The sequence below is a fragment of the Nannobrachium achirus genome (assembly GCF_963921795.1).
Source record: "Nannobrachium achirus genome assembly, chromosome: 5".
NCBI classification, from domain to species: Eukaryota; Metazoa; Chordata; class Actinopteri; order Myctophiformes; family Myctophidae; genus Nannobrachium; species Nannobrachium achirus.
Genome location: NC_137814.1, coordinates 75,205,474 through 75,230,184, shown reverse-complemented (window position 1 = coordinate 75,230,184; position 24,711 = coordinate 75,205,474). Strand labels below are relative to the sequence as shown.

Below are 24,711 nucleotides of genomic sequence, written 5' to 3'. Positions count from 1 at the left end.
GAAAAAAATATTTAGTATAATTTTAAACTTGAATTACAAAGTCATTTTCATTCAGTTCTAACCAAAATGGCTATTATCTCAACGTTTTCCTCGTAACATAATCACTAAAATATTGTCACTGTCAGGCAGAAACCTCGTATCTCCAAGTTTCAAATGTGTACGTCTTTTGGTAGAGCAAAGCCCTGCTTCCTCATACAAGACTGACCCACAAAACTAGTGAAAACAGCCGATCTACAAGCACACAACGCACCGCGAGGCGTTGTGTGCTTGTAGATCTGCCGTTTTCACTAGTTTAGATCATTTTATACATACAAGGTTTCCACCCGACAACGACGATATGCTATAAATACCAGTAAGACTCCCTAATCGGGAGATAAGCGACCGTCAGGTCACAGCGTGAGTGTCCAATTTTTTTTTTTTTTTAAATCGTCCTGAATGTGGCGCTAAATGGGACATATCCATGTTGATGAGATGAGTGTAGACATACTGTGTACCGATTTGTGTGATTTCAGGGCAAAATCTGTAGGAGCAGGGTCCAAAAATGTGTTTGAAAAACCAACCAGATGGTGGCGCTATATGGGACAGATCCATTTTGATGACATGAGTGTAGACATGCTGTGTAGCGATTTGCGTGATTTTAGGGCAAAATCTGTAGGAGTAGTGTCCAAAAATGTGTTTTAAAAAATCGGCCTGAAGGTGGCGCTAAATGGGACAGATCCATGTTGATGACATCAGTGTAGAGCAAGTGTGTACCGATTTGCGTGATTTTAGGGTGAAATGTGTAGGAGTAGTGTCCAAAAATGTGTTTTAAAAAATCGTCCTGAAGGTGGCGCTAAATGGGACATATCTACGTTGATGAACTGAGTGTAGACATACTGTGTACCGATTTGCGTGATTTTAGGGTAATAATTGTAGGAGCAGTGTCCAAAAATGTGTTTTTCAAGAATCGGCCTCCTGGTGGCGCTAGAAGAGGGGCATGTGAGAAGTGATGGGTGGAGGTTGTAGTTTGGCAGGCAAGGAGTATGTGTGCAAAATGTGTGCGGAGATATGAGCAGGGCAAAAGTGTGACGTGTGACGTGTGACAGACGGACAGACAGACAGACAGCCGGTGGAGGTTTTGGTAGTAAGTGCGACCCGACGGTCGCAATAAGGTGCTGGGAGTGAAAATTATAATGTAGGGATGCCTCGGATTAGAAAAATATGTATGGGTTGCCCTGAGACAAAAATGTTTGTGAACCCCTGATATACAGTATTCACAACCAGCACGGTGTACAGCTACCTCCCTGCCTTACAACAGTGAGTGTTCCCATATATATACCAGAGGTCTTCAACGTTTTCAGGCCAAGGACCCCTTAGTTGAGAGAGAGATGAAGCAGGGACCCCCACTACCTGTTCATAGATTCCATATAGTTTCATCGTTTGACAGCACAAATCATCAGTATATTTTGGATTCCTGTCAATGTGTGTTTTCAGATATTTAACCTCATGAACCGTCAATTCTTAATAAACTTGACCTTTCACTCTGTACTTAGCCTGCTCTTTTTCCCATCTACACCAAACCTCTTTGCCAGATCTGCTATTTTTGGCTAAAGTTCTCAAAATTATGGCCCAAAAACAGCGCAGCAAAATAAAGTGTATCTGGAAAGAAAGATGGAAGAAGTCAGACAAGTACAGGGCAACCACACTAACCAGTAGTAACTGATAGATAGAGAAGAACCACACTAACCAGTAGTAACTGATAGATAGGTAGAGAAGAACCACACTAACCTGTAGTAACTGATAGATTGGTAGAGAAGAACCACTGCCATGATCAGCCACCAGGTTTTACTTGGAAGATGCTGGATAGTGAGGTGTATTTCTGCCTCCTCTCAGATTTGGCCACAACGCCAAGATCGTCCACTTCCTGGGGCCCAACAAGCCGTGGAACTGCAGGGCCGGAGCACAGGCTGAGGCACAGCACACGGAACACGGCACGGTTTGTCGCCCTCTGGTGGAAGGAGTACCTCAGTCCCACGGTCCCACTGCAGAAGACACCTTCCAGTGGAGATGCTGGGAGCTCACACCACCAGGTATAGAGCATCGCAGTTTAAGCCCCGCCCGCCCTCACTCTGGTGTCGGAAGCGTTTTCCCCCATGCATTTCATCCATAGACATTTCATAAAGTATTTATTTAAACGTCTTTTAAGCCTCTGACAAAACCACCCCGGCTGGTGAGGAATCATGACAATAAACACTATTTTTTGCATGCAACGATTACTTAGAAAGCTGAAAAAAAGACGAGGATACAAGTTGTACCATCGTCTTTTTCTCAGCTTTCTAATTAATCGTTGCATGCAAAAAAAGTCAACTTTAGAACAGGGGTCTTCAATGGGCTGAGAGACATAGGCAGCGCTAGGGGGGGGGGGGGGCTTGCAGGTGCTTTAGCACCTCCAAAGAAGCCTATAGCACCCCCAAGAAATGTTCAGCCAAAACATATTTTTTTCACTGTCATCAAATAAAATTATCTTTGTTCAAATCTGTGACATTGGTGAAAAAAAGGTTCCTGCCCAACACTGTAAAGTAGAGACTAGAAGTCCTTCATGATAAGTTAGGAGAAAAATAAAATGTGCCCACAGTATCTGCATTGTTAGCAGCCTATAGCCTATACATCACTCCTTTAGTTGATGATATTACCATTTATTTAAAGTTGTACCATGTAACTTTTTTTATAAAACAAATCTTAAAATTGTCCTAACTGTTAAATCGCTAAAGTTTTAGAACACCCACTCCGTTATTTTCAGCTTCTGAAGCCTTCTCTTTATATGTTTTCTATGATCCTGGCCGTGGACCGGATTTCGCGCCAAAATGACGTAATCTGCATCATCTGTATACGTTGTGTATACGTTGCCCAATCACATTGCCGATCATGCACACATGGTACACTACCGGCCAATCACAGCTTATCTGCTCTGGTCTCCAGGAAGCGCCTCCGCTTGGCTACAGTGTTTACCATGGTGAAGGATTTTAACCTCTTAATCCACAAATCCTGGCCAGAAAATTACGTTCTACCATGAGTTCTACCCCTCCACGGATTACTATCGGTCGCGGTGGTTTGCGGCGCCGCTCCGGTGGTCCGCGGCGGTGGTCCGCGACGACTCCGGCCGAAAAACGGCCGAAAAAAGCAATACCGCTACTGACCACTAGTTGAACTTACACAGTATAGCTTTAATGTGACTTATAACACTTGTGATGCAATAGGCTACTTGAATGGTACTGAATGAACAGTGATTCGCTTTGTCAATAATAGTACACTATAGGCTGTTTTTCTTTTTTTGGCTGTTTAACAGAATAGCAGATTTTGCACTGCAGCACAAGATATTTGGGCTTTTTGGAGCCCAGCAAAAAAAAAGATAAATAAAATAAAGACTTGTTTAAAGATGCCGTTGTTGGTCCCTCTAACTACATAATGTGCATGGTTTTGTGTTTGTTTAGGCTCTTGTACTGTATTAATGCGTTTCTGGTCCACGTATCGCTGATAAGAACTAGATGCGCGTGCAGGTCGGTACCAAAATTAGCCAATGAAAACAGCGCTCCCCAAAGCAACGGGTTTGGGGACTACTTAGCACCTCCATCAATAGCCAAGCTCCCTTCCAGCACCCCCATTAAAAATTGCCTGGAGCCGCCACTGCTGAGAGAGTGATGAAGCAGGGAGGGACCCACTACATATTGTATAAAATTGTGTTGCAAATTAAGCTTCTTTTTTCATATATTTCACAGGAGCTTCATAGTTGTCTGTTGCAATCTTTTTGTAAGTTTGATTCAGTTTTTATTCTCTTTTAATATGTTGGATTCCTGCTGATTTGTATTCTCAGACATGTGAACACTTTAAACCCTCAATACTTAGTAAACCTCACCTTTGGCTCTTCTTGAGAGTAGCAGAGCTACAAGATCACAACGCACTGCGGGCTTGCAGATTGCTATTTTTGGTGAAGAGATGGGAAGACGGAGATTATATATCCAGATATCATTTTGGGGGTCCTTGACAGGAAAAGGTTTGAGAACCACAGGATTACAACAGCAGAAACATGAGTTGGTCATAAGTGTGTCGGTTATAAGAGGTCAACATGTTAACAACATACCAGAAAACTACAGAGAACACATCGAGTGAACACGGGGCTGGCCTTTTTCAAAGTCAATATTTGTGCACGCGTTGCTGCGTGCGTATGTTCTGTACGTTGTATGACGTGCTGTGGTTTTATCTGCACACACGCACGCACACACACACACACACACACACACACACACACACACACACACACACACACACACACACAGCGACAGAGTGCCAGAGTCCAACAGGCATTGTAGTGAACGAGCATCCCTCTCTCCCTCCTCTGTCTCTCTGTCTCTCTGTCTGTCCCTCCCTGGTCTCACCAGAGTCTCCGCGGTGAAGCCAAGGCGTCCTTCAAGGAGAACCTGGACGCGTCCACCTCACTGCTGGCCCGTTTCTCCGTCGCCCAGAGGACCACACCACAGCCACACACACACACACCATGAGAGGCACGGTGAGTCTGGACCAGGGGTCTTAAACTTTTTCAGGCCAAGGACCCCTTAGTTGAGAGAGAGATGAAGCAGTGACAGCGCAACCTTCATCATATCGCCATTGTTTTTAGGGTTCATGTCAATTTGTGTTTTCAGATATTTAACCACTTGAACCGTCAATGCTTATCAAACTTGACCTTTCACTCTGTACTTAGTCTGCTCTTTTTCCCCCTCTACACCAAAGCTCTTTGCCGAAAATAGACGATCTACAAGCTCACAACGCCAAAAGATAGTAAAAAAGTGTTTCCATCAATTAAAAAACAATTCCAACATTTTTCAAAAGTATTGCATAATAGTTTTATTTTGCTTGTAGATCTGCTATTTTCAGTAGGATCCTTGGCAATCTAATTTCTCTTTTGGGCTCGACTCTAAAAAATGAGAAGTTTGGGAACACCCGTCTAGAACATTAGAACATTGTTTCTTTAGATTTTGTTGTGTGTGTGTGTGTGTGTGCGACTGTGCGTGCGTGCGTGCGTGCGTGCGTGCGTGCGTGTCTACGTGTTTGTCTCTCCGTTTCTTATTCTGTGGGATTGTGCAAAGAAGGGATTCATTCAAGAGTCTCCAGGTTAAAGCTAACAGTAACAGGCTCAGTGATTTGGGAATAGCTGAGCTCCAAGCACTGTGTTTGGTACAACGCTACGCTGTAACCATGAGCCTGGGACATTATTCATCTATTGCAGGGTTCTTCAACAGGGGGTTCAGGAGGACCCCTAGGGGGTCCTCAGAGTTACTACAGGAGGGCTGCCAAATCTTTATGTGATAGGATCATTCTTTTAGATTGACCTCTTGAACACTCGCGTCCCTATTCCGAGGAGAACTTTGGCCAAATGTTGAGGGCTTGTAGATCGGCTATTTTCGGCAAAGGTTGGGTGTGGAGGTAAAAAAGAGCAGACCAAGTAGCTAATGATAGTCTATCTCTCTCTAGTCTGTCTCTCCCAGGCAACCAATCAATACTGGTGTTTATAACTGGCATCATAGCCCTGCAGGGGGCTGTGAGGATTTGCTCTATTATTTTTCTTTCATATTTTAGATAGTCATTAGAGATTTCTATTGTTTTAGTGATTTTAACAATTTTGATTTGCATGCATGCCCCCAGGATGGGGGCATGCATGCAAGTGGCTAAATCTGTCTTTTTAGACACAATAAGCCCCTTCCCAAGATGCACCACAATCCTTCATGGGCATGATGTGACTTATGGGGGCTGGTAAATATTAACAAAGAAATCACCAGTGTCTAAATAGACATATTTTTAGCCACTTGCACGCATGCCCCCACCCACTGAAATCAAAATACTAAAATCGCTAAAAACGATAGAAAGCAGTAAAAGATTGTAATTCTCTAATTACAATCTAAAATATGAACCCTTGTTGTGAAAAAACAAAGTTGTCATTTAACTGAGCAAACACTCTAGTCTATCTCAGAACATCATAACCATGTTTTTTGGGGACAACAACAATATGTGCAGCGTTCACAAGCAGAAGACCTGCTGTTGGGGGACCAGCGAGGGACGGGGAACCAGGACGACCCGCCTGGAGAAACCCAGGGAACCCAGGGAACCTCTGAGACCAACACAGAACCTGTATGTTTATACCTGTTCTATCACCCACACTAGAGAACAACACAGAACCTGTATGTTTGTACCTGTTCTATCACCCACACTAGAGAACAACACAGAACCTGTATGTTTGTACCTGTTCTATCACCCACATAGTTAGGGAAAGTTAGCCTATTGCTAGACCAATCTGGGAACTAAATCTAAATCACTAGCTTTCTTCACAAATGTGTTCATAAAGGTGTCTACTATCACCTCTGAACTTTGTCAAACCCAACTCCCTTGACATACTTTGTGGGAGCCAATCAAATTTGCCTCCAACTTAAGCTGTAGCTGGCGTCAAAAAAAGACTCCCACTTGCTTCGCCTTGAGCCGGAAAAAAACGTGTAGCAGCAATTCCAAACGTACTATGACGTATTAGTGGCCTACAGTACCTGGGTAAATGCAGCTTCTATCCAGATTGACATGTTTTGTTGGTTTCTTCCCCCACCCCCCCAAAAAAAACATTGTTTTGCAGGCGGCGGTGGTTCCGTCCAAAGCGTCGCAGACGGAGCAGCAGGAGCAGCGGCGGCAGTGGGAAGAGGGCCAGGCAGACTACCTGGGCCGAGACGCCTTCCACAACATCCAGAGGAAACTGGACCGCTTCCTGGAGTAAACAGGAACAGGAAACTGGACCGCTTCCTGGAGTAAACAGGAACAGGAAACTGGACCGCTTCCTGGAGTAAACAGGAACAGGAAACTGGACCGCTTCCTGGATTGACCCTGATGGGTTTTAGATGAATTCCTTAGAAAGTAAACCATTTCCAGAAGACTCAGCTTCCAACCACAGAGTAAAAACCACAGTCCAGTCAAATGAAGAGGCAGCACAACCATAAGTCTGTTTGAAATAATTGTTCTAACAGAATAGTTCAACATACAGTACAGCAAGTCAATAGTTCACCCATAGTTGCTTTCTGCCTAAGAGACAGTTGACATGATTTTATATAGTTACTGTAAGACAGTAGGATGGGTCCTGTCATGATGATGTAATATCGTGACAAGTGGTCACCTCATAAGCTGAGATGACCTTTATCAGTGGTCAGAACACAACAGAGTTGTTGACATGATGGTGTAATCTTGTTGTTGACGGCTTCCTGCCGTCACCCCATAGGGATAAAGATTGTTTACTTAAAGATGGTTTACCAGTGAAATATCAGACACTTGTACAGTGGCAAGGCTGTTGGAATAACAATGTTCGAATAACAGGGTTTGTGTTGGAACATAGAGGGACAAACAGCACAATTAATAGATGATCTGTCAAGTACAGTAGTTTGCCCTTTAGACAAAATTGGTACAAAATATTGTATTATTATATTAATAATATTAACCAAACTTTTCCAACAGACACATTAAAGGACAACTTTGTTTTTTTACAACAAGGGTTCATATTTTAGATTGTAATTAGAGATAAGAAAAGGTGAGTGTCAAATGTTTTCATTTGCTTCGTTCTATTGTTTTATCGCGTTTACCGTGCTAAAATGTGGGGCATGCGTTCAAGTGGCTAAATATGTCTTTTTAGACTCAATAAGCCAGCAGTTTCTTTATTGCTATTTACAGTAACCAGGGTTGTTAAGTAACGGATTACATGTAACAGGATTACGTAATCAGATTACAAAAAACAGGTAACTTGTAAAGTCTCAGGTCACATTTTAAAATGTGTAATCTGGATTACAGTAACGGATCTGAATGATGGGGGTTACATGCTGGATTACATTCTCCCCTTGCCCTCATCAATTTTACAAATAAGTTACAACGCCAAACAATAAAATAATCAAGTCGAATCAGTGTAAAGTACTGTCATTTCGCTTAAGTAAAATTCTGTTGTCCTTTTCCTAATTTCATAGGCTCAATATTCTTGTCTAGTTATCAATGGTAACACATATTTTATTTAATTAAAGAGAATTTTGCTAAAAAGTAATCCAAAAGTAACTGAAAGTAACTAGTAGTTACTTTTTAAATTGTGATAATCAGATTATGTTACTGACTACATTTTCTTTGCAAGTAATTTGTAACTGTAGGGGATTCCTTTTTAAAAGTAACCCTTACAACCCTGACAGTAACCCTTCTAGCCCCCATAAGTCACATCCAACCATGAAAGGTTGTGTTGTATCTTGGGAATGGGCTTATTCTGTGTAGAATTACATATTTAGCCACTTGTACGCATGCCCCTTGTACGCAGCCACTGGAATAAGGATCTCTAAAACAATAGAAAGAGACTCATCTTTTATATTATTTAATCCCTTGTTGTAAAAAACTAAAGCTGTCCATTAAGAACTGGAAGGCATATCTGTGTCATCTCTAGATTTGAACCACTTTAACCATTATTTTATGCGTTTAAACTATTGAAAAAAATAGCAGATCTACAAGCTGAAACTCTGTGTCTTTTTTATTTTGACCTGATTCTAAATGTCTTCTAAACGTTTTTTGAAAAACTCACATGTGGTTCTCGAACCTTTTTCATTTTCAAGACCCCCAAAATTACATGTAGGCCTATTTGGCGGCGGACCCCCATCTCAAAATATGTTGTTTCAGGAACCCCCAAAAGCAGAGAAAGATTTGCTTTCACGATTTTTCAAAAATAACAGATCTACAAGCTTGCTGTGAGCTTGTAGATCTGCTATTTTTCAATAGCTAAAGTAAAAAATACTTCCAGGTCTTAAAAAAAGGGGGAAAAAAGAGAAAAAAAAGAGGGGATTATTGAGTTTTATTTGTGGTTTGGACAGATCTTTGATATTTGATTTATCGTTTGATAGTTCTGTCTTCCTTTCTTTACATTGCGTGTGTTTACATGTATGTGATGTATGTTAACGTGTTGGCGTTATGTTTTTATTTTCATGATCAATAAAAGATATCAAAAGTATCAGTGACTCTCAGTAGAATAATACTGTTGTGTATTCATGGATCAATAGTGTTGTTCAGTAGAATAATACTGTTGTGTATTCATGGATCAATAGTGTTGTTTGGTAGAGGCATCACAGAACCGAGTATTATTTATCTTTCATCCTGTCCTGGATGGAAGCAGTCAAGATGAAGAGGTTTCATCTTTCAGTGACTTTACAACCGAGTCCACAAAGTCAAACACTCACATAAAAAAAAAAGAACATAGTAACTGACTGGATCTTTAATTACAGCTTGACACAAGAAACTCTGACTCTCTGTGACACTGCATTTTTTATTCAGACCAAATATTTGTGTGATAAGAACTTTTTCTTTCACATGAAAGCCTCACAATGGGGCCCCCTTTCTCTATGGCGCTGCCTATTTCCTGTTAATATTGTTAATATTAACCTGGGTAACATTTTGGGCATTGGGAGGTAAAAGGGGGACACTTTATTGTGAAGGACAACAGGAAGAGAAGACAGGTGTTATGGTTGCTATGTTCACAGTTGTTGTCATACAAGTGAGAGATGGCTGCACATTCAATACCTTTTAAGTATCAATTAAAATACGCCCCAGACTCTTCCAAACAACACAGGCAGCGATGCACAAGCAAGCAAGACGTTAATGTTGGCGGTGGACAGCAGTGCTACGTTAGCACTTGAAATGAAAAGCTGTGAGGAAACTCTACAATGATCATCATTTCATCACAGAGTGAGTACCTGCTGGTAGCCTCATTGTTGTCTGAACAGCTCAGCTGAGCAACGTTAGAAGCAGTGTTTCTCAAACCTTTACATTTCAAGGTCTCCCCTCTGAGCCTCACACAGCGTACTAATGTAACCACATTGTACTTTACAATACAAACCCCAAAATCAATCCTCCAGTTCTAGGCAACACAGAAGGGGGGGGAACTTTTTTTTTTTAATTTCCACACAACTCATCTAAGGTATATTAATGACAATGTTCAATATTGAAAATGGGTGGTCTTCCCCTTTAACTCTTCCCACGCTTTGAACGTTAACGTTCGCCCCATTTTTTACAGAACCTCGATGCCAATACGGCGCTCGTTCGGTTCGTTCGTCTGATGACTGTAAGCTGATGAGGGGTCGCGCGGCCGTCTACTGTAAACACATTTTCCGCGGTGATGGTGTAAAAAATCCATTGTGCGTTAGATCAACGGAGAACAATTCACTTCCTTGTTGATTTCCTCCGGCTGTAAGGCTCTGTGGCCAGTGACTGGTCTTCTTCTTCTTCAACACATAACAGGCAAATTCACATTCATTCTCGCATGACACCGCCCTCTGCTGCCTGGCAGACCAAAGTGCACTATTGCACAACCAAAAAAAATAAAAATAAATAAATAAATGTCTGTCTGTCTATCTACTATAACGTCGCAAAGGTAAGCCGCTTTTTGATGGCGCCAGACCCAATAAATAAATAAATAATCTGGCAGTAGGAGAGTTAATGTGCAACATTGTCTTCTCACTCAACAGTAAACAAACCAACATAAAGTTTAAGTGTATAGAGGGTATCTGCACATTTCTAAAGTGACAATTTAAGGACTTTTTAATAACTTTAAAATTACATATTGTAATTGTCAAATATTAGAGGCAGAAATTGTGAACATAGCAGATCTACATGCTCACAACGCCTCACAACACGAGGCGTTGTGAGCATGTAGATCTGCTATTTTCAGCAGATCTACTGGGGGTCCCCAGATAAAATATGATTAGTTTGGGGGTCGCGGCCTGAAAAGGTTGAGAACCACTGCTCTAGCCTAGCCTATCTCTATCCCTTTTGTGTGTGTGTGTGTGTGTGTGTGTGTGTGTGTGTGTGTGTGTGTGTGTGTGTGTGTGTGTGTGTGTGTGTGTGTGTGTGTAGATACGTGTGTAAGAACTAGTGATGCGCGGATAGGCTTCTGAAGTCATCCGAATCCATCCGCGCAAATTCATTATCCACCCATTATCCAACCGCATTAATTATATCATCCAATTTATAAATCTGCACCATCCTCATCCGCAACTTCAAAAGTATTATTATTATTATTACCCTTATTATTAGGCTAATATTATTTTCTGGTAGGCTATTCCCTGTTAGTTTAGTTGTGCGATCACAGAAATGCATTGATCTAGCCTACGGAATGTCTCCGTTCGTCTTTTTTTCTTTCTTTTTTTTTTTTTTTTTGGAGTCGGTGCTGCGCGTCGATGCAGACAGACATGCAGGCAGACAGGCAGAGTCAGACACACGAGAGAAAGAGAGAGCGAGGGAGAGAGCGAAAGAGAGGAACACACACAACTTAGTGGGAAGTTTAACTTACCTACTGTACAGTATACTTTACAATATGGACTATGGACCTGAGAGAGATTCACTTTTTAGCGCAGCGACCAGAGGTAATGAGTGCGACGAACGCCGACGATGCATGCCGTGATGCCGTTGCCTTTAAGTGGACACAGCTGTTTAGTTTTATCGTGGACTGCACATTGCCTCATGAAAAATGATGGTTACTTTACAAATTATACAAAATAACACACACTAACACAGACACAAGCATACCTAGATTTCGCTTTTTATTGATAGATATATTAGGCCATAATTTATTTCCTGCATTATTTCATCCGCGGATATCCGAAATTAATTAATAATTATATTTGATTGATCCAAATCCGACTGCACCGCGGATCACCGCGGTCCACCGCGGCTAAAACCGCTATCCGCGCATCTCTAGTAAGAACATATAAAAACAACACACACTCAGTGTAGTTCCATGTAAAAGATTTTAATGATCAACGTTTTGGACAAGTTGTCTTCATCAGGGTGTTGATGTACAAATATTTACAGTGATTTTAACCTCATGAACCCTGGTCTCTGTTTAGGACAAGTTATCACACTGTTACTGTACATTCAGAAATAGTGACAATAGCAGATCTACAAGCTCACAACATGTAGAGCTGTGGTTCACAATCTTTGTAATTTCAAGGAACCCCAATAACTCTGAGAGTGTACAAATAGAACTAAATGGACCTGTAAGGGTCCATTTGGTACATTTGGTACATTTGGTCCAGACATTTAAAGGTCCATTTAGAACAGTGGTCTCAAACTGGCGGCCCGCGGGCCAAATCCGGCCCGCGAGACGATATTTTGTGGCCCCCACCTTAATATGAAAGTTTAATGTTAGTGCGGCCCGCGAGTATTATATGAATGGCACTTTTACAGTGTTGTGTGTGGAGCTGACGAACCCGGTGGGGTATACGGCTCTCGGGGGCATGACATCGACCGGGCTTGATGCAAGCAGAGAAACATTTTTCAATGAGTGAAAGTTACAGCAGCGTTGCCATGGAGACTTTTCTTCTGTGCCTGCATGGCTAGGCAAATGCGGACATTCGTCCCAGCGCGCTGTGTTCACAACAGTTTAAAAAGTGTTTTAATTTGCTACCAAGCGTGACATTATACCAACGTGTATAGGGCCAGGCTATGTCTCTCTGAATAAAACAAAGTGATGCGTACGCAGCGAGATAAAAGACAAGTAAGGAATTCATTCATGTGGTCTGCAGTCTGAATCAGATCAGTTCTATGTGAGCGTAGGTTACAACCAGACTGAACGCGTCGCACGTCGTAAACCCCATCCACTCCCAATCCATGTGATTTTGTTAAACAGACTGCTGTTTTGTTTTCTCTTCCTCCTCTGTCCTCGCCTTGCAAAGGTTACGTTGGAAATCAAATGGCAGCGCCGTCGCCTGATTTAATATCGGCGATAAAACACGTATACGTATCCCTCGTCTCATCATCATCAGTGTTGTAAAATCAAATTAATGCGAGACCCGGTCAGAGAGCAGATCTGCCACTGTGGAGCAGAACCGTGAAACGAAACTTTGCCACTGTTGTGGTGCACGACATGTGCAGAAAAGTTGATTTGACAGATAGCCAAAGATATTATTATTCCATGGTAGGCCTACTGTTGTTGTCGTGGGGAAAGGCTTCCGAGGTGATTTATCCAACCAGAATGCACTGTGCCGTGTCGCCAAACGGAGGAGAGAGAACGCTGCTGAGTTATCCGGAACGTTCGCCCAAAACAAACTCGCCCCTGTGTTTTATGTGTAGGAATACTTGCTGGATGTGATCGTGGGGGCGGAGGCGATCATGTTTTGGACGAGTTTGCATCCTCATCTCAACTGCGCATTCTAAACAAGAATTGACACAGTCAATATAAAATCAGGTGGAATTGCCAGCAGGAGTAAAAAAGAATTGAACAATAATTAAAAACCGTTAATGACAATACAGCAGATATAGAAGACTGAAGAAACTGAAATTACTGATTTATTTACTTTTTAATTCTTAATTTGTTAATGTATTTGTTGATTGATTGAGCAATTGATCAATCAATAAAATTGATTGAGAGTTTTATTAGTAGCTAGTTTTGTACAGAAAACAGTACAGTACAGTATGTTCCATACAAATTGACTACCAAAGAAGGGATGTACCTGAGGAAAGTTATACACAACTTGTTTACACCAGGGTCCTTGTTCATCTTATTTTGTGTTTGTTTATTTGTTGATTGATTGATTGATTGATTGATTGATTGAGAATTCTATTAGTAGTTTGGTACAGAAAACAGTTAATAATACAGTACAGATAACAGTACAGTACATGTTCCATAAGTTAAACACAACTTGCTTACACCAGGGTCCTAATAAAAAAGACATTTGATAAGATTGGATTTTTTTTTATTTCTTTGATGGGGAGATGGATACAGTAGTTGTTAGACTGGTATGAAACTACAATAATAAAAAAATTAGCACAAATTAGTGCTAGTGCATGTGCAGGCGCAAATGCACACGCTGCGCCGCGCGTGCGTGCATGTGCGCTGAGGCTGCGGCCCAGCCTCAGCCAGACTCTGCCTCCAGCGGCCCCAAGGTAAATTGAGCTCGAGACCCCTGATTTAGAACCTCCTCAAGGGATCCTGAGGGTCCCTGGACCACACTTTGAGAACCACTGGTGTAGAACATGGGTCCATATATGGGCGTGTGTTTACAAACATTCAAAACTATTCAGAAATGGTGAAAATATCAGAGCTACAAGCTCACCAGGCGTAGAGCGATGGTCCATATGTTTAAAAAATGTAAAAACAAATTTGAAGTAATAAAAAATAGCAGATCTACAAGCTCACAATGTGTCGCATCGCCCCGCGTTGTGAGCTTGTAGATCTGCTATTTTCGAAAGGCCAAACCATAAAATGCTGCATAACTGGTTAATGATCAACAATAGTATTTTTAATTAATAACATGACATACATTCTGCATAACGAGTACTTTTACTTTTGCTACTTGAGTATATGTTGACACAAATACTTTTGAACAAGTAGAATTCAGAACGCTGGTAACAGTTATCTCTACATTGTGGTATTTCTACTTTTACTCAAGTCCAAAATATATGAGTACTTCTACCAGCACTGCAGCACCTGACCCCCCCCCCCCTTTCTCTCTCTCTCTCTCTTTCTCTTTCCCTCTCTCTCTCTCTCCCTCTCTTCCTCTCGTCTGTCTGTCCGTCCGTCCGCGTCCCTCCCTCCCTCCGGCCGGCCGCCCCTCCCTCCCCCCTCTCCCTCTCCGTTCATCCGTTTGTTCGTCCGTCCGTACACCCCCCACCCTCTCTCTCTCTCTCTCTCTCTCTCTCTCTCTCTCTCTCTCTCTCTCTCTCTCTCTCTCTCTCTCTCTCTCTCTACCACATCTTACACAGCTCTGCTGTATCTCCAATAACAGGAACCCCTATCCATGCATACAGAGGTTGTGTGAAGGTGGTGTGAACTGTATGGAGGAGGGTCATGGTGTCAGTAACACTGTAAAATGACAGAGTCCCTGCACTGTGATCCAGGTACACCCCCACTCTGCCTCTGGAGGGACAACTTCCTGACACTGCAGTCTCAACTCTGTTGTGTATGAACGTGTAGCTTCCATCCCAGCAACGTAAACACCATGACTTGCTATTGTCTCCAAACCATGACTCATAACCCTGTCTGTTGATGTCTTTATAACAGACTGCTATACAGACCCACCCACTCAATTCCACTTCCCAGTAGGACCTCCCACCTTCACACAGACTCTCTTTACTCAACACCTGACTGTAAAGGTTGAATCTCTCTGGATGATCAGGGTAACCTTGGGGTTGTCGTGTTGCAGTCACCTTCCTGTCCTCCTCTGACAGGGAGAGGGAGCAGTACGCTGTGTTCACATCCAGTGAGAGTGAACAAGAATCTGTGAGAAAACACATGACAAAACATCACAACTAATTAAAACCTCATCAATATTATTATTGTTGTTTATAGAGTTTACAGTTTTATTGTCACCGTTGTGGGGGGGGGGGGGGGGGCATTACTACATTAACCCTTTAAAACCTGAGGCTGAGGAGAGGAGACTCGTTGTACGCTCACTAAGCTGAAACTATAATGCCCACCCACCTGCATCACAACAGCCAGCCGTTTGTTTTGGACAGGCGACATTATAGACCCCCAACAACAGATAATTATGGTCTGTAGGTGCTGTTTAGGCTCCAATAACATTTCGTTTTTATTTGTTGTATCTTTTTGATGGCATGTGGATTATTTTCTGACTGTCTCTCAATCTGCCCCTGCCTGATAGCTAGCAGGCTATTTGGATGTAGAGAGGATAACAGAGTCATATACAGGTATGTGCAGTTGTGCATTAGATTTACACAGAATGCCACAACACCACTAAACACGGGTATTATTGTGTCTAGAATGCCTGATTTCATTGTATTTGGACATCTTTGATCCAATGACAGCCAAAGCAAAAAATAAATAAAAAAATAGCGTATTAGCATCGCCTGTTTAAAGTGTCATTTATGCATGAATTAGTCATTTCTGACAAAGGCAAACCAATCATTTTGATGGCCAGGTAACCTGTTAATATATGGGGATTACGGTATAGAGGATTCGTTTTTAGATCATCTGATATCTGATTTGAATGTGTACAGGGCTGTACAGGGCTGACTGATAGTTAGCTAGCTGGAGCTAGCTAGCAGCTCCGTTTTTATATGTTTATTCATTATAACCTGACAGGACAGCTATGCTATTTAACATGACAATGCTTGTTTATTGTCATGGATGAAGGCGTGAAGTTTACATCCATGTGTGGTGATGGGGCTTGTCTGTATGTCTCAGTGAACATTGTTATGCAAATACTTCAAAACGTTCACTATTAGGCTATTCTATTTTAAACAGCCTATCTTCAAGCTTGTAGATCGGCTATTTTCAACCAGCTGATGTAAAGGTTTTAAAGTGTCTACAACCAGTAAGACTCCCTAATCGGGAGATAAGCGACCGTTGGTCGCTTATCTCCACAAATAGGCCAAAAGTTTGTTTTACCAATTATTACACTTTATGTGAACATTTACATCAACAAATCCCAAGTACTATGCAGAACGACCCATTTCAAGTTTTTAATGTACAACAATATTTAGAAAATAGGTCTACAAGCTGACAGTCCTCGTCCCTTATATTCCCATAGGTTATATGGAGATCTCAGTGTTTGTCAGTCCTTGTTCATTTATGCCCATATATGGACATCTCTATATCTACTGTAACAGCCCTTGTCCCTTTATGCCCATATATGGAGATCTCTTAACTGTAAGTCCTTGTCCCTTTTATGCCCATATATGGATATTCCTGATGTCATCAGTATATGAACATATATGGGCTTTCTGATATGCCCATATATGGAGATCTCTTAACTGTAAGCCCTTGTCCCTTTTATGCCCATATATGGATATCCCTGATGTCATCCGTATATGCCCATATATGGGCTTTCTAATATGCCCATATATGGAGATCTCTGTATCTCCATATATGGGTATAAAAGGATACTTCAGGTCTGACATCAGGTTTGTTTATATTGGGTTGCTAGGTTTGACATCACAAACTCTATGGGCCATCTGACCTAGAAATCTATATTTGGGCATAGATGACTCATCGTGACCTCATCACACGTCGACCGCACGTGTGACGTGCGGTCGACCGCACGTGTGACCGACGGACGGCCGGTGGAGGTTTTCATACTAAACTGCGACCTTATGGTCGCAATTAAAAAATGCTGCATTAACAAAACATGGAGTATCATATGTCTAAAGCTACAGTATGACTGGGGGGAGTGGGACTGAGTTACTAGGGCCCAAGGTGGAGGGGCCTTAATTATTTTATACTTTAGCTATTGAAAAACAACAGATATACAAGTTCACAGCGCGCACCGAATATATTTATTTTTTAATGTGGTTTCTGGGGAATAGCTCCTATTAGACTGAATTATGAAAAGGTCCAGGAAGGACTTGAGAGGAAAGATGAAGACAGCAGTGGAGTTGTTCCATAGAGTTGTTCCGGATTGTTTCCATGAGTCGCTGGAGCAGGAGCTCCCAGCCTTCCCGACAGCCCTTCCAGCCTCTCGCCGGTTATGCATTATTGTCTGATCAGATATACTTCATTAAGCAAACATTTGTAACTAAAATGTTGCTTCTGGGGGTCCCTGGAACTAAATATTGAGCCAAATACATATCATTTTGGGGGTCCTTCACAGGAAAAGATTTGAGCACCACTGACAAACATAAGTTTTGCACAAATGTTCACAATTTTTACATGAGATCGCCGTATTTAAGGGCAGCAATCACTGTATTTATTCATAATACCTGAATGCACTGTCTTATCATTATAATACATCAATCAGATAGCCCTGTGTTTACAAATTAGCACATACACTTTAATGGGCTTTGGGCTGATAGATATTCACATGTTTTCTAATGTTTAATGCACTTGCAGTTGACTACATGGTGACAGCAATACCAAAGAGCCGGTTTCGGAAACAACTTGTTTTTGGGGTGCACCCCTCACTAACTTGTTATTGGGGTTCAACTCCTCACGGCTCTCTATGCTAAGTGTCACCTAAATGTCTGTGTTGTAAAAGGTTTATGTGAAATGTATTCACAATTCTATATTTCATGACAGTCCAGTTCAGTCCATCATACTACAGTGTCAGTGTGATATTGCTTTACTCTGCAACCATACTGTGGTTAAATTATTTCACACATTATGCAGTATGTAAAAAATATTTCCAATTAAATAGTTTTGTATTAAAGTATCAAATCACAAGTTGTCACTTGAGCACTTTTTGTAGGTTTTTCAGATTTTCCAGCCAGCCCCACACCCAATCCCCTCCTCCACCATCCTCAGAGGTGTGAAACTAGACAACAAAGCACCTCTTAAGATGGTCCTCCACCATATCCTCACCTCACTACTAGAGCAGTGGTTCTCAACCTTTTCAGGCCGCGACCCCCAAAATAATCATATTTTAACTGTGGACCCCCCACCCTGACAAGCACTAAGAGTTGAGGCATTACATTTTGTTCTATTTTGAAAATAGCAGATCTACATTGCGAGGCGTTGTGAGCATGTAGTTCAGCTATTTTCACAACTTCTGCCTCTAATATTGGACAATTTAACCCTTAAGTGCTGTTCGGGTCATTTTGACCCGTTTTACATTTTCATTTGGAAAAAAAAGGTAGAAGTTAAAAATGTTTCCACCTGAAACTCACTGGCCTTAAAGATTCTTCTGAGATGAACATGTAAAAAAAATATTTTTGCACTACACCCATGCTACACCCCCCTCATATTTTTTGAACCTTAAGTGCTGTTCGGGTCATTTTGACCCGGAAGCACAGAAATACACAGTATTATGCCAAAACACAGACACACAGTCACCCCCACTTCTAACACCCCCCTTCCGAAGCCCCATTCCGAACCCTCCCCCCCTTCCTATAAGCATGAGCAATATTGCCCAGTATTAAATGAAGTAGTTTTTTTTACATGGATTTCAGCTAAATCAGTAAAAACGCCTAGCTCTTTCAGTGTTTAATGTGATATAGCAAAGCAGAAATGCAAACATTTACCAAATATATCATATGAATTGTTTGGTATTGAGTCAAAGTCAATGTGTCATGATGATTTGTTAAGTTAAAATTTATATTAGTGTTGTTTTTTTTAAACCAAATATCCACCGGGTCAAAATGACCCGAACAGAACGAAGGTGTAGTGAATCTGAACAGAACTTAAGGGTTAACCAATATATAATTTATTTATATAAAAAGTCCTTAAATTGTCACTTTATAAATGTGCAGATACCCTCTATACACTTTAACTTTTATGTTGGTTTGTTTACTGTTGAGTGAGAAAACAATGTTGTACATTAAGTTAATCTTCTGGGGAGCCCCCACAATAATTTGGTGTGTCACCAGGCCTGACCCACAGGTTGAGAACCACTGTACTAGAGCGTGTCAGGGAGGGTGAGGTGAGCCAGAGGCCCCTGCCAAGGAGAAGGCTTGTCATTTAGGAGGGCTTCCTTGTTTGTTTTTACCTTTAATTAAAATATACGATCTAAAAGTGCTATGTGACATGTGTGCTTGCAGATTTTATATTTTCACTACTTTGTGAAGAAGCAGGGCATTATTTGCCTATTTGCAATATACGGTAGGTGCTCTTACAAAGGCTGCTGTAATAGTTTTTCTTTTTATTCATTATTGTATTATATTTTGTCGCTGTTTGCACAGTAAACTGATTTAATGTCATTGTTCTCATTCTCATTCATACTATAAATGCTAATTTTTGAAGATTATAAAAAGAAAAGTAGGACCATCAGCATCTGCACTCGTCGCCGAGCTGTGAGCTTGTATATCTGCTGTTTTTCAATAGTTAAAGCACAAAATAATGTGTTCCCAGTCTAAATGGGTTAAACCCCCTCCCCCCACCGTGTATACCATTATATCTCTATTTTGTTTGTCTTTGAGTACTTAGAAAAACAACAAAAGCTGTTATTTGTTTGACTGGGAGCCAGTGAAGGTGACATAGGACTGGTGTGATGCTGGTGCATACCAATGGAACACGTTGTGAGCTTGTAGATCTAGATTCCAAAACTACTACAAGCTTGTAGATCGGCTATTTTCATCCAGGTTTTAAGTGTCTGTCTCAAGAGCTCCTATGCTCTTGTGTAGGCTACATGATAGGAGATATATTTATGTGTAGGCCTATTGTTCTCAATACATGTGTGCCAGTGGTTCTTTAACCTTTGTGTGTCAAGGACCCCAAATTAATACTAACCCTTTTATGTTGACGTGACATACAAACAGACAGACAGACGTCATTTGGCTACCCTTTGTAGGTGTTAGGTACTGTTGCTATATGCTGCCCAGCATATATTGAAAAAGAAATGTACACAATGTGGAATAAGTAAAGAGAGACAGAAACATATTTTGTTTTGTAATAAGAAAATGCTATCATAAATATGATAACAGTGAGTTGTGGAATATCATTGCAACAATGTAGTTTTTTTTTGTTCTGAAAAGCAGACAGAAGTGCTAGCTTATTTGCATGTAAGTACAGGTGCCTAAACAATGTCCAAAACATGTCAATGCATAATGTTGGCATACAGTACTACAAGCATTTTATCAGATTCCTAAACTCAAGATAGAAGTGATATGTAAACAAAAGGCATTTGGGGGAAACTCCATTCTTGCAAAACTACTTTTGAGAGATGATGGCTCACATTTACACTCTATGTTCAGCAGAATCCCCATATATCAGGCATGCTAGGGTTCAAGTGTGTGGAGGGTGGCGCTATAGTCCTGCAGGACAAAGAATCCTACACTATTGAAATAAAAAGGCAACTGGGAAACTCTGAATTTTACACATTATTGTCTTTTGACCCTACTATTAAATTTGCTAAAGAAATAAAAAACACCCTAGATAAAGCTTTGTCTGATCAACTTATAACCAAAGATGAGTATAACTTCATGATAAATGAACACCCAGTAAGACCCATACTGTATACTTTACCAAAAATCCACAAAAGCTGTGTAGCACCTGTCCCAGGGCGCCCCATAGTGGCTGGTAACGGCTCCTTAACTGAACCGCTCTCTCAATTTGTAGATGCTCAGATTAAAAATGTGGTTTTTAAATTGCCCTCATACGTGAGAGATACTACAGATTTTTTGAACAAGTTGCATTCTATTGGTGACTTGGTAGAAACAGACCTCCTCTGCACTATGGATGTAACCAGTCTTTACACAAATGTGCCTCACAAAGAAGGCTTAGAAGCATTGGAATGTTATATGGGGTTAAGAGAAGTTCAGTCACCTTCCACTGACTTGATTATGGCTTTAGCCGAAGAGATACTTATTAAGAATTATTTTAAATTCGATAATGACTTTTACCTTCAGAAACAAGGTGTCTCGATGGGTAGCCCTTTCTCCCCTAACTATGCGAACTTGTTCATGGGAAAATTTGAAGATGACTTTGTATATAATAATAACCCTTTCTTTGCCTTTATAAAAAGCTGGTTCAGATACATAGATGACATATTTTTTGTGTTTAATGGTACACCAGATATGCTTAAGGAGTTTTTGTCCTATATTAATTCGAGATTTCCCTCTATTAAATTTACCCTAGAAGCAAGTGAAGAATCCGTATCTTTTCTGGATGTTAATGTGATAAAAACCACCAATGGTATTCAAACAACTGTGTTTAGAAAACAAACTGACAGAAACAATTATTTGCACTACTCAAGTTATCACTCTTCCAATTTGAAAAAAGGGTTACCGTACAGTCAAATGTTAAGACTAAAACGTATCTGTAGTACAGAATCTGAATTTGAGAGACAAGCTCTAGAAAAGAGTGCCAGGTTCAAGGTCAGAGGGTATGATGATGTCACTTTAAACACAAGTTTGTCCAGAATTAAGCCTTTAAAAAGAACTGATCTCCTTACCCCCAAATCCTCTCAGGTCGCTAAAGGACCACCTATTATTTTATCTTCTACATTTTCTCCTATTTCACAGCATATAAAACAAGTGGTTAAAAAACATTGGCATATACTCTCTAGTGACCCTTCCATAGGTAAAGCTTTCTCTACTCCTCCTATTTTTGCCAATAAACGGTCTAAGAATCTAGCAGACACCCTGGTTAAAAATGACACTCATATTCAACCTTTACACTTTTTATCTGCCATACCCCCAGGTAATTATCCATGTAAAGGCTGTCTTAACTGTAACGCTATGATTAAAGGGGAATATTTCTTACACCCGCATACGGGAAAGAAAATTAAAGTGAGAGGGAGAATAACCTGCAGATCTAAATACGTAGTCTATCTTATAAAGTGCCCTTGTGGCTTCTGTTATATAGGGAAAACTAAAAGAGAGTTAAGAACTAGAATAACAGAACATAAAAGTAATATCAGAACTAAAGATGAGAAATCCCCAATAGCTAGACACTTCAACAGTATTGGCCACGATATATGCACTCTAAGATACCAAGGTATAGAGATGGTTAATCCACTCAAGAGAGGAGGAGACAGAGATCGGCTATTACTACAGAGAGAGGCATTCTGGATCCATTCTTTAAATACTGAATTTCCTAAAGGTCTTAATGAAGAATTGCAGTTAAACTGTTTTTTATAATTGCATTTGGTTGTGTAGCAAATTGTGTAGAAATCTGTTCACTGCACAGTACTGTTTACTGTTTACTGTTTATTGTTTTTCTTTTTTATTATTGATGTCATTTGTTAATAGACACAGCTGTTCAGCATCCTGTAATCAGTGAAACAACTATATACGTCATGTCCTGCATGCTAACATTCAGTAACACTGATGATGGCCTAGAGCCGAAACGCGTCTGTCTGCCAAGCTGTTGCTGCTGCATTATTAATAAAAAAGACTCCTAAGACTTAAAAGTGAGTGCGGTTTTTACCTTTTTACGTATACTTACCTGATCCCGCACCCAAGAAACGCTGAAGTCCAGAAGAGAATTATAAGCAACAAGAGTTGAGCGAACCTTCCAGTGAATCAAGTGTGTGGACCTCATTCATTCTCACCAAGGACCCGCTGACAGGGTTCCCAAGGAGCCTACACTTGGTAATTTTCTTTATCCATCTATTACATAAGACAAGTGAACTAAAAGCTCAGAACGCATCTTACTGTGACACATTATTGTAATAGTAGGGCAATAGTAGTAGTAATAGTGTAATAAGTCTGCCCTTTGGCCACAGAGGGACATTGTGGGAGGCACCAAGCTAGATATGACTTATAATACCCCAGACCAATCGGTAGTGGTCAGGGAGGAGCTACATGTACGCATGGTACCCAGAACACTTCACCATAGACGTTAGCGAATCACAGGAGAGATTTAATTTATCTCCCGTGTGACTATCCCCCGATCGCAGGAGAGGAGAGGAGAGGAGCGCTCACATATCAACTCTCACGTGGTCTGTGAGTCTGCAGCTGGATGCTATTGGACAAGCTCACAGAGCAGTACGTACTAGGGATGCGAATATCTACCACTGAGGCGATACGATACGCACCTCGATACACTGCCAGCGATACGATATAATTGCGATACATTGAAATCCTGCCGATACGATACATCCCGATTCACCCCTGTTCCCGATACGATGCAATACGATTCACAATTCACCACGATTCAAGCCCACATCCCAAAACTTACAAAACATAGCGACTAAAATGTATGAAATTTAAATTCAAGGCAATTTATTGTTTCACTGTATTAGGCTCTGTCTAACAACCCAACATATAGTATTCTGGGAGAACACAAAGCTGCTGTCTTCAACTGGGGTCAGGAACCCCAATCCATGGTTATTACAGGGGGCCTGCCAGAGTAGGTTATAATACCTAGCCTACAGCGAGGGTCCCTGCTTGATCTCTGTCTGAGCTAAGGGGTCCTTGACCTGAAAAACAATAAAGTCCCTCCCTGGTTTGTATATTATATTATTTATATTATATTATATTATATTATATTATATTATATTATATTATATTTAATCCAGGATTATGCAATTTTTATAGCCAACATGTTTTAAAAACGGACCTACAAGCTCACAGAGCGTCGCATCCACGACGCATTGTGAGCTTGTAGGTCTGCTATTTTAGGTGCGACACCCTTGTACTGCGATGTATAAATTAGGCTTCTTTCCCAGAGCAGAACTAGCAGCAGAGAAAGTGAGAGAGTTGCTTGCATCATTGCAGGAAAGTTGTAGAACAGTGACAAATACTTTGTTTTAAACGCAAGCAGTAGTCCTACAACACCCAGCAACATTGTTGTTGTGTGGGCGCAGTTAATATAGCGCAGAAGATGATCTCAATCAATTGTCCGTCGGGGGTTCGCTAAGAAACGGCTGTTGATTACATATCACTCAGCCTGTGCTACTCTGTGACAACAATCAGCGCAGTGGACTTGGATGTTATAAAGCTATGTAGCTACTGTACCACTAATCTTTCATCTTTTTAACCCGTGGGGCTGCTAGTTTGTCTGTGTTGATTCACTCGCATTTCGCTGCACTGTCTGTCTCCCAGGTTGCTTGCATGCTGCAGACAGAGTGCAGATGTTCGTCTGTCGCAGTCGCAGCTTGCGTTAAAGACTGGCTTTTGGGGAGGGGGCTGAACGGCTGATGATGGTGCATTCATGGTGCCTCGGAAACACAGGATAGAATGAAATACTATATGGAAGAACCGATACAACCGCGGAATTTACCGATCCAGACACTCACGGTACGATCCATCACGATTTCAGCTGTCTATTGTACCGGTACACACTGTATGAACCGATTCACT

At 41.1% G+C, this 24,711-nt stretch overlaps 1 protein-coding gene and 1 pseudogene across 2 annotated transcripts in view; one reads left to right on the top strand and one right to left on the bottom strand.

Annotated features, from left to right (window-relative positions):
* Positions 1–7,297, top strand: part of LOC308285306 — a 57,152-nt pseudogene extending 49,855 nt beyond the window's left edge. The window contains exons 7-11 of the transcript XR_013963346.1: positions 1,251–1,296; positions 1,873–2,069; positions 4,416–4,532; positions 6,046–6,159; positions 6,650–7,297. The product of XR_013963346.1 is annotated as an uncharacterized misc_RNA (transcript). The remainder of the gene's footprint in view (positions 1–1,250; positions 1,297–1,872; positions 2,070–4,415; positions 4,533–6,045; positions 6,160–6,649) is intronic.
* A 7,463-nt stretch (positions 7,298–14,760) lies between these two features.
* The window catches only part of LOC308285305 (NACHT, LRR and PYD domains-containing protein 3-like), a gene marked incomplete at both ends in the record, with an annotated part of 46,771 nt that continues 36,820 nt past the window's right edge, over positions 14,761–24,711 (bottom strand). Inside the window, 2 exons of the mRNA XM_080726021.1 lie at positions 14,761–14,846; positions 15,129–15,293. Coding sequence (XP_080582147.1) covers positions 14,761–14,846; positions 15,129–15,293 — 251 coding nt within the window. The remainder of the gene's footprint in view (positions 14,847–15,128; positions 15,294–24,711) is intronic.